This window comes from Mobula birostris, chromosome 3 (genome assembly GCF_030028105.1).
Source record: "Mobula birostris isolate sMobBir1 chromosome 3, sMobBir1.hap1, whole genome shotgun sequence".
Taxonomy (NCBI): Eukaryota; Metazoa; Chordata; class Chondrichthyes; order Myliobatiformes; family Myliobatidae; genus Mobula; species Mobula birostris.
Genome location: NC_092372.1, coordinates 217,321,969 through 217,340,448, shown reverse-complemented (window position 1 = coordinate 217,340,448; position 18,480 = coordinate 217,321,969). Strand labels below are relative to the sequence as shown.

Below are 18,480 nucleotides of genomic sequence, written 5' to 3'. Positions count from 1 at the left end.
GAAAAATGTCATCAAGCTGGGAAAAGTGCAGGAAGGACTCACGAGGGTGTTTCCCCGGCTGGAGGTTTTGGCTTGTAAGGAGAGACTTTAACCCCTTCCCTAAGAAAGGAGGTGCTGATGTTGGAGAGGGTCCAGAGGTGGTTCACGATAATGGCCCCGGGAATGAAAGGGTTAACGTATGAGTGTTTGATTGCTCTGGGCCCACACTTGCTGGAATTCAAAAGAATGAAGAGGGTTCTCATTGAAACCCATTGAATATTGAAAGGCCTAGACAGAATTGACATGGAGAGGGTGTTTCCTTTAGTGGGGGATTCTGGGACCAGAAGGCACAGCCTCACAATAGAGGGATGTCCTATATAAAACAGAGAGGAGGTGAATCTGTGGAATTCATTGCCACAGTTGAGTATATTTAAAGCAGAGCTTCATAGTTTCTTGATTAATCAGGACGTCAAAAGTTATGGGAAGAAGGCAGGAGAATGGGGTTGAGAGGGATAATAAATCAGCCAAGATGAAGTGGCAGAGCAGATTCAATTGGCCAAATGTCCTAATTCTGCTCCTGTGTCCTGTGGTCTTACTGAGTCTTTTCTCTGGAATATAGGAAGCTGAGAGGATTATGAAATCATGAGGGGCATAGATAAGTAGATGGCCACAGTCTATTTCACAGGGAAGGGGGACTCTAAAAGTAGAATCAGAATCAGGTTTAATATCACCGGCATATGTCGTAAAATTTGTTAACTTAGTGGCAGCAGTTCATTATAGATATAGAAAATATAGAAAATTTTGTAAATATAGAAAAAATTTAAATAAATCCATTACAGTAGGTATATATATGTATATTAAATAGTTGAATTAAAAATAGTGCAACAGAGATAACATAGATTCAAAAAGTGAGGTAGCGTTAAAGGATTTAACATCCATTTAGGAATCGGATGGCAAAGGGGAAGAAGCTGTTCCTGAATTGCTGAGTGTGTGCCTTCAGGCTTCTGAACCTCCTACCTGATGGTAACAGTGAGAAGAGGGCATGTCCTGGGTGCTGGGGGTCCTTAATGATGGATACCGCCTTTCTGAGGCACCACTTCTTGAAGGTGTCTTGGATACTGCAGAGGCTAGTATCCATGATGGAGCTGGCTAATTTTACAACTTTCTGTAGCTTTCTTCACCCCATACCAGACAGTGATGCTGCCTGTCAGAATTCTCTCCACGGTACATCTATAGAAGTTTTCAAGTGTTTTAGGTGACATGCCTAATCTCCTCAAATCCCTAATGGAATATAGCTACAGATTTGCCTTTTTTTATAGCTGCATCATTATGATGGGACCAAGTTAGATTCTCAGAGATAGCAACCCATCCCCCCAGGACCTTGAATCTGCTCACTCGCTCACTCTCTCCACTTCTGATCCCTCTATGAAGATCAGTTCATGTTCCTTCATCTTACCCTTTCTGAAGTCCACAATCCGCTCTTTGGTCTTGCTGACGTTGAATGCCAGGTTGTTGCTGTGACACCACTCCACTAGCTGGTATATTTCATTCCTGTACGCCCTCTTGTCTCCATCTGAGATTTTGCCAGGATATATGGATATATATATGTTTAAGGTGAGAAGGGAAAGGAAATCTTTTTAAAGGGATATGAGGGGCAACCTTTTCCATTCAGAGGCTGGTGGGCAGCTGGGTCGAGCTGCCTGAGGACGTGGTAGAGGGCACACTACAGGAAGAAGTTTGACTAGGTCGTAGCCTGGATTGGAGCCCTTCATCATGGGGAGAGATTGGACAGGCATTCTTATCCATTATTTCATGTTTAGCCAATCTCATGATAACAGAGACTGCATTCTCTCCAATAAGCCATGCTTTCTATTTCCTCGCAGGTTTAAAAACCATTGTGGGTGCATTGATACAGTCAGTGAAGAAGCTTGCGGACGTCATGATTCTGACAGTGTTTTGCCTCAGCGTCTTTGCCCTTATTGGCCTCCAGCTCTTCATGGGGAACCTGCGACAGAAGTGTGTGCGAGACTGGCGGATCTTCAACGGGACCACGCTGAACGAAACGGGCAACTACACTTGGCCTTGGAATGAGACGTTTGAAGAGTTCATTGACAAGAAAGGTAAGCCTGACATCACATCGTCTTACAAAGATCAGGGACTATACGTGGAATCTGAAAGCCAGGGAGTTGTAATAGCGTGGAAAAAGCCATTCAGTCTGTCGAGTCCATGCCAGCTCTTTTCTGAGCAACCACTAGTGAAATCAGAGGTAGAATCGGGTTTATTATTATTGACCTATGTCATGAAATTTGTTGTTCTGTGGCAGTAGTACAGTACAAGACATAAGAATAATTTTAGGTTACAACAAGAAGCAAAATATAAGCAAACAGTGCAAAAAAAAAAGTGAAATAGTGAGGTAGCGTTCACAGGTTCAAGGACCATTCAGAGATCTAATGGCAGAAGGGAAGGAGCTGTTCCAAAAACGATTGTGCATCTTCTACCTCCTTGGAGGCTCTTGTACCTCCTCCCTGGTGGTAGTAATGAGATTTGTGGATTTGTTCGTTCATTATGTGTGACATGGGCACTCATGTTCCTTTCCGTGACCATGATTGTTCCTGGCAAATTTTTCTGCAGAAGTTGTTTGCCATTGCCTTCTTCTGATCAGTGTCTTCAAAAGACGGGTGACCCCAACCATTATCAATACTCTTCAGAGTTTGTCTGCCTGGTGTCAGTGGTCACATAACCAGGACTTGTGATAAACACCGGCTGCTCATACGACCATCCACCACCTGCCCCCGTGGCTTCACGTGACCCTGATCGGGGGCTAAGCAGGTGCTACACCTCGCCCAAGGGTGACCTGCTGGCTAGCGGAGAGAAGGAGCACCTTACACCTCCTTTGGTAGAGACATATCTCCACCCCGTCCTGGATCAAGCAACCTTAATGATGGATGTTACCCTCCCGCTCCCATGCTCTCTCTTCCTGTGGCCCTGCAAAGTATTCTGACCCAAAGTCTTTGGTTTATTTTAGAGCCGCTCCTTCATTCCCCTGAAGCCCAGGAAACATTCTAACCTGAGATTCTGCAGATACTGGAAATCTTGAGCAAGGCAAACAAAATGCAGGAGAAACTCGGCAGGTCAGGCAGCATCTGTGGAGGGAAATAGACAGTCGACGTTTCATGCTGAGACCCTCTGTCAGGACTGGGAAGGAGGGAGGAAATGTTATAGGTGGTATGTGGCTGAAGAAGAAGGAATCCGATAATAGAGGACAGTGAGAAGGACGAGAAAGCTGCCATCAGGAAGCAGGTACAGGAGCCTGAAGGCACACACTCAATAATTCAGGAGTAGCTTCTTCGCTCTGCCATCAGATTTTTAAATGGACATTGAACACATGAACACTACCAACTCTATCTCATCACTTTTTTCTCTTTTTGCACTAATTTTTAACTCACTGTTATTTAATCTTTTATTATGTATTACAATGTACTGCTGCCACATAACAACAAATTTCACGACGTCTGCCAGTGATATTAAACCTGATCTTGATTCTGAGGAGGGTAAGCAGAGGAGGTGATGAGCAGGTCATGAGGTTGGGGGACGGGAGGAGAGGTGGTTTCCTTTTCCTCTACCCTGCCCACCTACCTTCCCCCTCACCTGTTCTCACCTATAAGCCTGCACATACCCCCCTCCCCCCACCTTCTTATTCTGGCTTCCCCCGCCTCCTTTCCAGTCCCGATGAAGGGTCTCGGCCCGAAAAGCCGATTGTTTTATTCCCCTCCTGAGGTGCTTCCTGACCTGCTGAGTTCTCTGCGTTTTCTCTGCGCGTGGCTCACTTTGGACCTTGAAGTCGCTCACTGATTCTGATCCCAGCATCCTGATGCAGCGTTCCTCAGTAAATGGGGCAGGCTCTGAGTTCCAGGTCCTCAGAACTCGTTGGGTGTGTCGGTGGGATGAAGGTGTAGAGGGACTTTACGGGGATGCTGAGTGAGTGTGACCGACACAAAATAACGTGGGAAAAGGCACAATTATCAGCAGTGTTGTGAGATTGGGGAAGAGTCGAAATCTTGGCCCTTCAGGTCTGTTGTGGGCAGTGATAAATGTGTTTTAATTTGAAATTCTTAATAGACAGGTTTATGTAGTCCTGGCAGTGTATTGTTGTGACATTGTAGTCAGTTGAATAGACTCTTGTATAAAAAGAGAGTTAAAATCTTTTCCCCGTGATACGAGAAGCAAGAGGGCTTTTGTCCAGGGGACAGGTTTGAGGTGAAAGGAAGGAGATTTGAGGGGAAGATTTTTTTACACAAACAAGAGGTTAATATCTGGAACTTGCTTCCAGAGGAAGTAGTTACAATCACTCTGTTTAAGAGACATTTAGACGGGCAAAGCATAGAACAGGAGTTCCCAACCTGGGTCCATGGACCCCTCGGTTAATGGTAGTGGTCCATGGCATAGAAAAGCCTGGGGGCTCCTGGCGTAGAGGGATAGTGCCCTAATGCTGGCAAAAGAGATTGGTGTAGCTGGGCAAATAGTCAGCATGGACGAATGGGCCGAAGGGCCTGTCTCTGTGCTGTATGACTCAATGACTCTCTAATTACCTCATCCAAATGTTTGGATTGCTGAACAAACAGAATGCTTGCTTGAAATAAAATCTCATATTTACAAAGGGCTTGCCTGTCGCACAGTAACCAAGCAGATAGGTGACTCTTTTTAAAATTCCCTTCTGTAAAACGGGTACCACTGGCAAGACTAATGTTCATGGTTGCCATTGAGAGGTAGTGGTGAGTGGTTCCCTCAACAGTGGCAATGACTTCCTGAGGTTAATCGCTTTGCTTGGCCGTTACAGAGGGCTCAGGGATCACTAACCTCGCTATGAGGCTGGAGTCCTGTGTCGAGCCTTGGGGCATTGGTGAATCAGATGCATATTTAGAAACTCCAGTAGATTCACAGTCACATTTAAGGTAAATTGGTAAATCTGATTGCCATTTATTTTATTTGGACATACAGCATGAAACAGACCCTTCAATTTCCAATGACCTGCTAGCCTGTATATCTTTGGAATGTGGGGGGAAACCGGAGCACCCGGAGGAAACCCACGTTGTTCACATGGGGAGAATGTAACAACTCCTTATGGGCGGTGCCGGAATTGAACTCTGTACTCCGGAATGTCGTGAGCTGTAATAACATCACGTTAATCACTGCGTTACCGTGATGCCCCACTATTGTCACATGTACAAAAGTACACCTCCAAGAGGACCACAGCCTTGTCATGGTTTGGAGGCTTGCGTACCTCAATGACCCAGAGATCTATGCCGGCTGGAATCAAGGCTCTTAGGAGGGTCACTCTGGCCAAACAGGTCAAAGGGTAGAGGCCAGACTAAAAGAGTGGTTCAAAGATTGTTCAGGTTTGTGGGTTCAGCTCAGAGCCAACAGACAAAAACTGTTACAAAAACAGCAATGAAGAATCTTTCTATGTCTGTGTGCAACAGTATGGCCAAGGACAGACAGATGAAGGACATTCATCGGTACCCTAAACGCCAGCTGGCGTAACGGGCAATAAGTAAAAGTACAGTGGAGAAACATTGCCTGCCTCCTCATTTCATTTCAACAGGTCATTGAGGTAGTACAAGAGAACACAGTAACAGAATGCAGCATAAGGTGTTACGGTTCTGGAGAGAGTGCAGTGCAGGTAGACAATAATGTGAAAGGCCACGATGACGTAGATTGTGTCTATTTTATCATATGAGGAGACTGTTCAATAGTCTTATCACAGTGGAGCTAGGAGCTGTCCTTGAACTGCTGGTACTTGTTTTTGGGCTTTTGCATCTACTGTCAAACAAAGATGGTTGTTTTTTTAAAAATTCTACATTGCTTAATTACCAATAAATTGAATTGCACAACTGTGCTGATTGGATTTAATCTCCTGCCCCTGGACATTGGGATTACTATTTCTGTAACATGTCCAATACACTGCCCCTACCTTGTGGTTTGTGCTCCAAAGGCCTTCTATATCTGTGATAATAGCCTGGTCCAGAAGATTAATGCACCAGGCAAGCTACTTGAATCTAAAGTTTTCTTGGCGAGAGGAAGCAGGGGTTAGTGGTGGGAGGGTGTTTTTTTGACTGGAAGTCTGTGACTAATGGTGTACTGTAGGGATTGGTGTTAGGACTGTCACTGTATGTAGCAATAACTTGAATGTGAATGTAAGAAGAATGATTAAATAAGTTTGTAGATGACTTTAAAAGATGGGTGTTATGGAAGGTGAGGAAGGCTGTCTAAGGCTAGGTTAGGATATACACTCAGTACACAGGTTTCTTAGATACACTTGTATACCTGCTTCTTAATGCAAATATCTAATCAGCCAATCATATGGCAACAACTCTGCATAAAAGCATGTAGACATGGTCAAGAGGTTCAGTTGTTGTTCAAAGCAAATATCAGACTGTTGGTGCCAGACAGGGTGCATCTCAGAAACAGCTGATCTGCTGGGATTTTCACGCAGAACAGTCTCTAGAGAATGGTGCAAGAAACCAAAACCATCCAGTGAGGGGGCAAAAACAGCTTGTTAACGAGAGAGGTTAGAGGAGAATAGGCAGGCTGGTTCAAGCTGAGGGTAAGGTGACAGTAACTCAAATAACCATGTGTTAGAACAGTGGTGTGCAGAAGAGCACCCTGAGATGCAGAACACGTCAATCCTTGAAGTGGAAGGCGAGGGCAGCAGAAGGCCACGCACATACACCCAGTGGTGTACAGGAGCTACCTAATGAAGTGGCTACTGAGTGTAGATATACCCCGGAAACTGGTGGGGCAACTGTCCTTGCTGGGTCTCAACACCTCCCTCTGCAATTGGATACTGGACCTGTTAACAGTAAGGTCACAGTCAGTCCATGTGGGTAGCAACATCTCCCGTCCCAATTACGCTGAGCACTGGTGCTCCCCAGGGCTGTGTGCTCAGCCCACTGCTGATGCGTGACGGTGCCGCAGGGTCCAGCTCAAACCGTGTCGACAAGTTTGCGGATGATACAACAGTGACTGGCCGTATTCAGAACAGTGACGAGACGGGTTATAGAGAGGAAGTGGAGTGGATTGACATGAGAAGAACAACCTAAGCCTGAATGAGGAGAGGACAAGGGAAATCGTTAGGGGCTTCTGGAAGGGGCAGACAAACCATCCCCCCTGTGAATACATGGCTTCTCCGTAGAGGGAGTTAAGTGCAACAAGTTCCTGGGAGTGCACATCACAGATGGCCTCATCCGGTCCCTTAATATCAGCTCCCTGAACAAGAGGGCAGAGCAGTGCCTTCACTTCTGAAGAAGATTGAGGCAAGGAAGGCTCCCACCCCCCCATCTTAACTGTGCTTTACTGGAGCATCATTGAAAGCATCCTGACAAGTTGCATCTCCATCTGGTATGGGAGCAGTTGAGCATCAGACCTGATGTCCCTACAAAGACTGTGAGAGCAGCTGAGAGGATCATAAGGGTCTTTCTACCATCCATCAGGGACACTTATCAGGGCCTCTAGTATTATCAAGGATCCCACCCATCCATCCAGTGTCCTCTTTGACTTTCTACCATCAGGCAGGAGACTCCGATGCATAAAGAAAGGAATGGTCAGGATGAGAAACAGTTTCTTCCCTCAGGCCATTCGGCCTCTGAACTCCCAGCTGTATTGTATTCAAAGTGTCACTGGTGAATCTGTTCTGTACCTTACAAAATTTAATTTATGTACTTTTAGTTTGTTATTTATGTGTGATTCATCTGTAGATCTTACAGATCTTTATGTAAATCCTTACCTTCATAAGTTATCATGAGTTATGTGTACAACTATGCTTTACATCCTGGTTTGAAGAGACGTCTCATTTCTATATACATTATATATGTTATATACATGTATGTAGTTAAACGACAATAAACTTCACTTGACTTGACTAGACCAGATGAAAGGCTGAGCTGAACACTGGCAGATGGAAATTAATCCTGACATGTGTAAGGTCATGAGCTTTGGGTGGAACGTAACTGTACACGTACTGCAGAGCATCAAGAAACTAAGGTCAACAGAAAGCACTTGGAGTTCAAGTCCATAATTTTCTGAAAGTGTCAACGCAGGACGAGAGGGTGGTGAAGAAGGCATATGGCACACTTGCCCTCGTAGGTCAGGACACAGAATATAAGAGATGGGATTTCAGATTACAATTTTGCATAAATACTGATCACACAACACTTCGGAGTATCGTGTGCCTTTCCGGTCAGCACACTATAGGAGGGATGTGGTTGCACTCCACCTTAAATATACCCAAAGACTTGGCCTGCACAGCCATCTATGGCAATAAATTCCACAGATTCATCACCTTCTGGATAAAGACTTTTTTCCTCATCTTTGTTCTAAATGGACGTCCCTCTATTCTGAGGCCATGTCCTCCGGTCTTAGACTTTCCCACCATAGGAAACATCCTCTCCACATCCACTCTATCTAACCCTTACACCCCCCCCCCCCATTCTTCTAAACTCCAGTCAGTACAGGCACAGAGCCATCAAATGCTCCTCATATGTTAACCCTTCCATCCCTGGGGTCATTCTCGTAAACCTTCTCTGGGTCTGCTGCAATGCCAACACATCTTCTCTTCGATAGGATTCCAAAACTGCTCACAATACTCCAAGTGTGGTCTGACCAATGCTTTATAAAGCCTCAGCATTACATCCTTGCTATTGTATTCTGGTCCTCTCAAGTTGAATCTAGCTGAATCAAGTTGAATCATTTCCTTCCTCTACACCAACTCAATCTGCAGTTGTTGTCTGGACTGGAAGATTTCAGTTAACAAAAGGGTTGGATAGGGTGGGTTTGCTTTTCCTGGAGCGAAGGGATCTGAGGGATGGACATAACAGAGTTTCTCAGAGGAAGTTGACACGGATGATCTCAGGAATGAGGGGGTTAATAATATGAGGAGTGTTTGGCAGCTTTGGGCCTGTACTCACTGCAATTTAGAAAAATGCAAGGGGATTTCATTGAAACCTACTAGATTAGGTGGATGTGGAGAGGATGTTTCCTACGATGGGGGTGTCCAGAACTAGAGGGCACAGACTCAGAATTGAGGGGTGACCTTTTAGAACAGAGGTAAGGAGGATTTTTTTTTGCCAGAGAGTAGTGAATCTGTGGAATGCTCTGCCACAGACAGCATGGAGGCCAAGTCCATGGAAGTTGATAGTTTCCTGGATAGTTTCAAGGATATGGCGAGAAGGCGGGTGTATGGGTTCGAGTGGGATCTGGGATGAGCCATGATGGAATGGCAGAGCAGACTCAATGGGCTGAATGGCCCAATGCTGCTCCGATGCCTTCTGGTTATGAGAGGACTTGATAGGGCAGATAAGATAGAAGCATCCATTCTGATACTGAAAGGCCTGGACAGAGTACACATGGAGAGTATGTTTCCATTAGCAGGAGAGTCTAGGGCGCAGCCTCAGAAGAATGGGGCGTTGCCTTAGAGGAGGAATTTCTTTAGCCAGATGGTAGTGAATCTGTGGAATTTGTTGCCGCTTGTCGCTGGCAAGTTATTGGGTGTATTTGAGGCAGAGATTGACAGATTATTGGTTGGTAAGGCAGGAAAATGGGGTTTTAAAAAAAATCAGACATAAGTCAATGGCAGGGCAGAATTGTTGGTTTAAGCAAGGTTGCTTAGGTTGAAGGTGAGAGGAAGGAGATTCAAAGGGGATCTGAGGGATTTTACTCAGTAAGTGGTTGATATCCGAATACAGTGCTAGAGGAGGTGGTGGAATCAAATCTATTGTATACGAGACATTTAGCCAGGTACTTAAATTGGCAAGGTGTAAAGGGATACGCAAATGCAAACAAAAGGGATTAGTGTAATGGGTAAAAAGATCAGCAGCATCACGATGGGCCGAAGGGCCTGTTTTTGTACTCTATGATTCTGTTTGCCCCCAGTTAACACTGAAGGAGGTTTGCACATGTTGTGCCCGATAACAGTGTCGTGGTCTGTGGAGCTTCTGTGTCACCAGTCTCCAGGATTAACCTCGAGGGTCAACAGTTCTAAATATCAAAACCTTCAATATGCGAGGAGGCGCCTAATGCCCCTTGTTGTCGCATAACGTTACAAGTTGAAAATTAACAAGTGCCCGTGTCCAAAATATTCTCCGGTGTACCTTATTCCACTGGCAGAACCTCCAGCAAAGTTCACCAGCCAAGTCCACTGGTTTCAGCGCTTCATTATAGGAAGGATGGGGGGGCGGCGTGGCCGCGCAGTGGCTGGCACAATGCTTTACAGTACCAGCAACCCAGGTTCAACTCCCTCCGCAGTCTGTAAGGAGTGTGTACGTTCTCCCTGTGATCTCATGGGTTTCCTCCCACAGTCCAAAGATATACCACATGGTAGGTTAATTGGGCATTGTGAATTGTCTTATGATTAGGCTTGGATGGAATTGGGGGATTACTGGCTGGCGTGGCTGGAAGGGCTGGAAAAGCCTGCTCTGAGTTGCATCTCAATAAATAAATAGGTGAAAGAGATTAGGATACCTGGGGGTGGGGGGAATGAAGGGAGCATCGAATGTGGGGGAGTGAAATGATGGGATAGTGGGTTGTGGGGTCTGGGAAAGGGGGATAAGGGGGAGGATGGAGACGCAGTGAATGACCCTGGAAAGAAGGGAATGTAACAGTAGAGGAGGGGGAAGAAAGGTTTGCAAAGGGGATTGCTTTGTCTCTCTCTCTCTCTCTCTCTCTCTCAGTGTGAAGTGTCCTCGCCCGTGCCTGGGCTATTTTTGGCCACACTCTCAGCACAATGGGATCTTTGGCACCCTTTCCTGACATTTCAGTGACATGGAATGCTGCAACAGGGAAGCATCCATGGTCTGGAGAGATCTAGGGGTAGGAGGGGGGGATAGTGGGTTGGTGTGGGTGGAGGTGAGAAACATTCTGCCCTTCTGGTCCATACTGAGCATATCTCCCATCTGAGCTCATTCCATTTGCCTGCGTTTGGCCCATAACCCTCTAAGCCTTTCCACTCCACCTACCTGCCCAAGAACCTCTGAAAAGTTGGAATGGATCTGCCTCAACCATTTCCTCTGGCAGCACATTCCATAAATGGACCAACCTCTGGGTGAAAAATGTTCCCCTCATGTTCTGATTAAATCTTTCTTCTCTCACCCTAAACCTATGCCCTCTGGTTCTTGATTTCCGAACGCTGAGGAAAATACTATGCATTCACCCTGTCTACGTGCCTCATGATATTATATGAATTTATAATATCAGAAGTGGGTGGCGGGTGGAGATACCAAAGGAGGTGTAAGGCTCTCCTTCCTTCTGCTAGCCTGCAGATCACCCTCGGACAAGGTGTAGCACCTGCTTAGCCCCCCCCCCCACCCCCAACCTCGATCAGGGTCACGTGAAGCCATGGGACCAGGTGGTGGATGGTCACATGAGCAGCTGGTACACATCACAAGTCCTGGTGATGTGACCACTGATGCCAGGTGGACAATTTCTGAAGAATATTGATAATGGCTGAGGACACCCGTCTTGTAAAGGCACTTTCCAGAAGGTCACTTCTGTAGAAAAATTTGCCGAGAGCAACCATGGTCACCACGGTCACCTACATCACATGACGCGGCACGTAATGATGATGATGATGTATATCAGAAAACCTGGGATTGGCCTTAGTTACTTCAGGTGAAGGTCCTTCTTCATGTTGTTTGCCCTACACCTCCTGGGCTAGCAGAGGGAAGGAATGTCTTATCCCTCCATGTACACCACACCTCCTAGGTTACTGGCTGGAAAATCCTGAAGAAAGAGTGACATTGTTTCTGTAGGCTCCAATATACCCTTCTTGTTGCAATGTAATGGAGCCAAGATGGAAAGTGTATGTGGGCCAATCAGGTTTCCTCCCAAACACAGGGACTCCATCCTTTCCTGTGCATGGAGTCAACATGCCTCACCAGTGAGGGACCTTGGCGAATTTGAAGACAACATAAACCGGGCAAATTTGCTGGAACATGTTGATGTTAAGAAACAGGATGTGCTGGGACATTTGGAAAACATTAGGATAAGGAAGTCCCTGGGGCTGGGTGGGATTTACCCCAAGTTACTATGGAAGATGAGGGAAGAGATTGCTGCCTTTGGCAATGATTTTTGTCTCCTCACTGGAGTAGTACTGGAAGACTAAAGGGTTGCAAATGTTATTCCTTTGTTCAAGAAAAGTAATATGGATAATTCTGGGAATTATAGATCAGTGGTAGGCAAACTGTTGGAGAGGATTCTTTAAGACACAGGATTTATGAATATTTAGAGAGACCTTGTCTGATTAGAGATTGTAGCATGGCTTTGTGAGGAGCAGGTCATGCCTCACAAGCCTGAATGAATTCTTTGAGGAATTGACAAAACAAATTGATGAAGGTAGGGGAAGGTCTGTGCTGTACATGGATTATAGTTAGGCATTTGGCAAGGTTGCCTATGGTAGCCTCATTCAGAAAAGAGGCACAGGATCCAGGGAAACTTGGCTACATGGATTCAAAATTGGCTTGCCCACAGAAGGGAGAGGGTGATAGTAGTTGTAGTGTGTTTTGCCTGGAGGTCAGAGGTCAGTGGCCAGTGGTGTTCCTCAGGGACCTGTTCTGGGACTCCTGCTCTTTGTCATTTTTATAAATGACTTAGATGAGGAAGTGGAAGAGGTGGGCTAGTAGATTTACAGATGACCGGAAGGTTGGTAGTGATGTGGATAGTAACAGGACATTGATAGGATGCAGAGCTGGGCTGAGAAGTGGAAGATGGAGTTCAATCCAGAAAAGTGTGAAGTGATTCACTTTAGAAGGTTAAACTTGAAGGCAGAGTACGAGGTTAATGGCAGAATTCTTAACAGAGTGGAGGGACAGAGGGATCTCAGGGTCCATGTCCACAGATCCCTCAAAGTTGCAGCACAAGTTGATAGGGTGGTTAAGAAAGTGTATGGTGTGTTGGCTTTTGTTAGGTTGGGGGATTGAGTTCAAGAGCTGCAGGGTAATGTTGCAGCTCTATAAAACTCTGGTTAGACCACAATTATGGTATTGTGTTCAGATCTGGTCACCTCATTATCGAAAGGATGTAGAAGCTTCAGAGAGGGTGCAGAGGAGATTTACCAGGATGCTGCCTGGATTAGAGAGCATGTCTTATGAGGATAGGTGGAGTGAGCTAGGGCTTTTCTCTTTGGAGCAGAGGAGTATAAGAGGTGACTTGATAGAGGTGTACAAGATGATATGAGGCATTCATAGAGTGGATAACCCGCTCAATTTTCCCAGGGCAAAGATGGCTGATATGAGAGGGCATACTTTTAAGATGATTGGACGGAAGTCAGAAGTAGGTTCTTTTACACGGAGAGTGGTGGGTGCACGAGGAGTGTGGTAGAGGCAGATACATTCGGGACATTTCAGCCACTTTTAGATAGGCACATGGATGGAGGGCTATGTAGGAAGGAAGGGGTAGATTGATCTTCGAGTCAGTCAGGAGGTTGGCACGACATCATGGACTGAAGAGCTGTGATGCTCTGTGTTCTAATCAAGAGTGCAGGCCCCAGTCCTGAAGGAAGTGTGGCCAGTTGGCTGGGGGGGTGGGGGCGACTGGGAGGCCTGACTGACACAGGAGGACTAATGTGCAAAGCTCTCCCTGCTGCCGAGTACAAAGGTCACTGCGGTTCATATCTAACCTGTGGGGGGTTGGGGGGGGTGGAAAATAGGCGTAGCTGATTCATGTACAGTGCCAGTGTTGTGATTAACTGCCCGACCACATGACAGCCACCAAATCAAATCCCAGAGACCTACACTCCAATCCAACACGTTTCCCACGCTGAAAGAAATCTCCACTGTTTTCAGCATGATCAACCCTGGCTTGATCATGGCTATTGATTTCAGCTGAATAATTGCAGAGGAATGTGCCTTTAATCAGAGGATGTAAATAAGCGCTCCGACCCACACAGACCAGTGGCAGATGATGCATGCTCATCCATCGGTAAATCTGTGTGATAAATCAATGGATTATGGCTTAAATTGGAGCCTTATCAAAATGCCCCTAATCTATTTCCGTAGCTTACATGCTCCCTGGGAAGAAATATCACAATATTGTGATTATCCCAATTTTACAAATGCAGACAATCCTTTCAGTTCACTCAAGGACAAAGTGCTGACGATGTGATCTTCCCAGTCACCAGAAGTTGGTGGTAAGGGGAGGGTGGTGTTGGAAAAATATCGACTACACGGATGCACATGTCAATCATTTGTTGAACTGTAGTCTTTAAGAATGTACTTCTGGTTGGCAGTTTGCAGGATAGATGGGGGCCATTCGGCCCATTGTGTTCTTGGCCAGCCAGAGGTACACATCTAATTCACCCTGCTCCCGAGGCACTCAGCCTATAGACCTGCAGGTCGTGGCTCTTCACAGTGCCCGCCTGTCTCTACCACCGCCTGCTTTCCCGCTGCCCGAGTTCCAAACCCCGTGGTTCACTGAGTCCAGCGTGCTCGGACTACTTACCACGTTAAAGGTGCTCTATGAAGCAGGGGCCCCCAACCAGGGGTTCACAGACCCCTTGCTTAATGGTGTTGGTACTGACTGCTGTTGGCATTTGGGTCAGCGGTGAAGATCCTCCATCCCTGGTGGTGTTCAGGGCTTCTTTCATCATGTCGGTAGCTTCCTCTCAGTTTTCACTACTGTCAGTCATGCAACCTGTAAATTAACTTCCTGGGAATCTTGCACAGTCCCTCTGCACCTCTGATGTTTGAACCTTCTCCCCATTCAGATAATAGTCTGCACCATTGTTCCTTTTACCAAAATGCATCATCATACATTTCCCAAAACTGTATTCCACCTGCTGCTTTTTGCCCAGTCTTCCAGTTTGTCTGAGTCCAGCTGCCATTGCATTGCTTCCTCAGCACTACCTACCCCTCCATCTATATTCGTATTATCTGCAAACTTTGCCACAAAGCCATCAATTCCATTATCCAAATCATTGACAAACAGTGTGAAAAGTAGCGGTCCCAATACTGACCTCTGAGGAACCCCACTAGTCACCGGCAGCCAACCAGAAAAGGCCCCTTTTATTCCCACTTGCTGCTCCTGCCTGTCAGCCATTCCTCTATCCATGCTCGTACCTTTCCTGTAAAGCCATAGGATTTTATCTTGTTAAGCAGCTCCATGTGTGGCACCTTATCAAATGCCTTCTGAAAATCCAAATAAATGACATCCACTGCCTCTCCTTTGTCCACTCTGCTTGTTACTTCCTCGAAGAATTCCAACAGATTTGCCAGGCAAGATTTCCCTTTACAGAAACCATGCTGACTTTGACTTATTTTATCATTAGTCTCCAAGTGTCCCAAAACCTCATCCTTAATAATAGACTCCAACTCTTTCCCAACCACAGAGGTCAGACTAATTGGCCTATAATTTCCTTTCTTTAGCCTTCCTCCCTTCTTAAAGAGTGGAGTGACATTTGCAATCATCCAGTCCTCCAAGGTCATTGAGGCACGCAAGCCTCCAAACTCTACAACAAGGCTGTGGTCCCCTTGGAGGAGTAGTATTTGTCCATGGCATAAAAGGAAAGATTGGGAAGCCCTGCTTCAGAGTCAGAGAGTCATAGAGCAACACAACACAGACTCTTTGGGCCAAGGAGTCCACGCCATGTTGTCCACTATCTAGACCCAAGTCAGCCCATGTTCCTCCAGGCTCATGGCCCCATCTGTGTGCTCTTTAAATGAAATCATTATGTTCTGCTCCACCATTTGGTTTGCAAAAGGACCAAAGAATCAGATTTGGAAAAAAAGGTTGCTTTTAACTTCTTTCCCTCTGTTATAGATGCTTTTAACTTCTTTCCCTCTGTTATACAGTGCACTAATATTATCTTTGTTAATATTTAGAGAACTACTTTCTTATTGAAGGACAAAAGGATGCCTTACTTTGTGGAAACAACACAGATGCAGGGTAAGTGGGATGCCAACATAATATTCATCTGCTCCCTGTCAAGGTGGTGTGCAGGGGCGGGTCCCGGATGAGCTTCATTATGATGGCTCCTGGTGTCAGCCATGTGACTCCTACACTGAACACTCAGCAGGTCAGGCAGCGTCTGTGGAAAGAGAAACAGAGTTAACGTTTCAAGTCTCTTTCTATCTCTGTTCCGTGTTTTTTTTTGTTTTGAAATGCTAATTTTCTTCCTCATTCCCAGTTCTGATGACAAATATTTAACCTCAAAGTTCAAAATACATTTATTACCAAAGAACTGACCAGCTGAGTATTCTGTGCATTTTCCATTTATGTTACAGACTTCTAGGAACTACATTTCTTGATGGATTTTAAATTCCAGCTGTCAGTACTATGGATAAAGTGGTAGGTTTTGGGAAGAAAATGATGTGGTTTAAGTAGACTAGATGTTCAGAGTTCTAAGTGAATTTATTACCGAAGTACATGCATGTCACCTTGTAACAACCCTGAGATTCATTTTCTCGCAGGAAAGCTCAATAAATCCATAATAGAATAATAACTATAACAGAATCAGTGAAAGACTGCCATCCAACCAGTCTGCAAAAGACAACAAGCTGTGCAAATGCAAAAAGAATGAAGTAACAAGAATAAATTTTAAAAAATATCGAGAGCATGAGATGAAGAGTCCTTGAAAGTGAGTCCATAGGTTGTGGGAACGTTTCAATGATGGAGCCAGTGAAGCTACGTGAACCTCTGGTTCAAGAACCTGATGGTTAAGAGGTAGTAAGTATACCCGAACCTGGTGGTGTGAGTCCCAAGGATCCTGTACCTTCCTCCTGATGGCAGCAGTGAGATGAGGGATCTCCTGGGTGGCCTGGATCTCCACTGATGGATGCTGCTTTCTTGCAGCCGCACTCCACGTAGACGTGCTCAGTGGTGGTGAGGACTTTACCCATGATGTACTGGGCTGAATCTATAACTTTTTGTAGGATTTTCCATTCAAGGGCATTGGTGTTTCCATACCAGGCCGTGATGCTTGTAGCTTACAAGCAGTGACCTGAGCAAAAGAGGTCAGATTACTTCCCCTAAAGAATGGCGGTGTGGCACAGATGGTGGAGGTGTGGCGCGTGGCCAAGTGGTTAGGGCGTTGGGCTCATGATCTGAAGGTCGTGGGTTCGAGTCTCGGCCAAGGCAGCGTATTGTGTCTTTGAGCAAGGCACCTAACCACACACTGCTCCAGTCCACCCAGCTGAAAGTGAGTACCGGCAAAATGCTGGGGGTTAACCTCGCGATAGACTGGCGTCCTATCGGGGCGGGGGGGGGGGGGGGGGCGAGTCTCGTACTCTCAGTCGCTTCACACCACAGAAACCGGCATAAGCACCGGCCTGATGGGCCACAAAGACTCAGGACAGACTTTAACTTAGCAGATGGTAGAGCCGCTGCTTCACAGCCCCAGAGACCCAGGTTCGATCCTGACCACAGCAACGCCGTGTAGACTTTGCACGCTCTCCCTGTGACCAGGTGCTCCAGTTTACTCCCCCGACCCAAAAATGGGTGGGCCAGAGGGCTAATTGGCCAAATTATCCCTAGCGTGCAGCTGATGGGTAAAATCTGGGGCAGGTGAATGGAAATGTGGGGAGCAAGAAATGGGATCAGTGGAGCATTATTGTAAATGATTTCTTGATGGATAGCATTGATTTGGTAGGCTGAAGGGCCTGTTCCCATGCTATCTGACTCTCTAACTGCTGTGGTGAAGATGGGTTAGTTTGATGGGGAAGCATTGCAGAGGGTCTTTACACAGAGAGTGGTAAGTGCTTGGAACACCATGTCAGGGGTGGTGCCAGAGCCAGATACATTAGGGACATTTAAGAAACTCTTTAGGTTGGCACATAATGATAGAAAAATGGGGAGAAAATTTAAAAAACTGAGGTGCAAAGGGACTTGGGAGTCCTTGTGCAGGATTCCCAAAAGATTAATTTGCAGGTTGAGTCGGTGGTGAGGAAGGCGAATGCAATGTCAGCAATCATTTCAAGAGGACTAGAATATAAAAGCAAGGGTGTAATGTTGGGGCTTTATAAGTCACTGGTGAGGCCTGACCTTGAGTATTGTGAGCAGTTTTGGGCCCCTTATCTTAGAAAGGATGTGCTGACACTGGAGAGGGTTCAAAGGAGGTTCATGGAAGTGATTCCAGGATTGAATGGCTTGAAAAATGGATCAGCCATGATGAAATGGTGGAGCAGACTTGATGGGCCAAATGGCCTAATTCTGCTCCTGTATCTTATGGTCTAAAAATGGAGGGCTGTTGAGGAGGAAAGGGTTAGGTTGATCTTAGAGGTCGACACTAAATTGTGGGCTGAAGGGCCTATAATGTGCTGTCATGTTCTATGTTGTATGATGTAATTTTTATTTTTGCAGGTTGCAATGTAAAACATTCATCAATAAGTGGGGAGCTGCTTGGCGCATAGTTTGCGGTAGAAGATGGTAAAACGTGGCCGGCTGATTTTATGAAGTATCAAATAATGGAGTTTAAGTCCGTGCCAGTTTGATAGCAGCTAGCACTAATCAATATCTGAG

General features: G+C 45.9%; 1 protein-coding gene across 4 annotated transcripts in view; it reads left to right on the top strand.

The window, feature by feature from the left end:
• Window positions 1–18,480, top strand: part of scn5lab (sodium channel, voltage gated, type V-like, alpha b) — a 480,040-nt gene that overhangs the window by 194,275 nt on the left and 267,285 nt on the right. For all 4 annotated transcript variants that reach the window (XM_072254130.1, XM_072254129.1, XM_072254125.1 and 1 more), the window contains exons 8-9: window positions 1,863–2,099; window positions 15,846–15,909. In XM_072254130.1, the coding sequence (XP_072110231.1) occupies window positions 1,863–2,099; window positions 15,846–15,909 (301 nt within the window). The remainder of the gene's footprint in view (window positions 1–1,862; window positions 2,100–15,845; window positions 15,910–18,480) is intronic.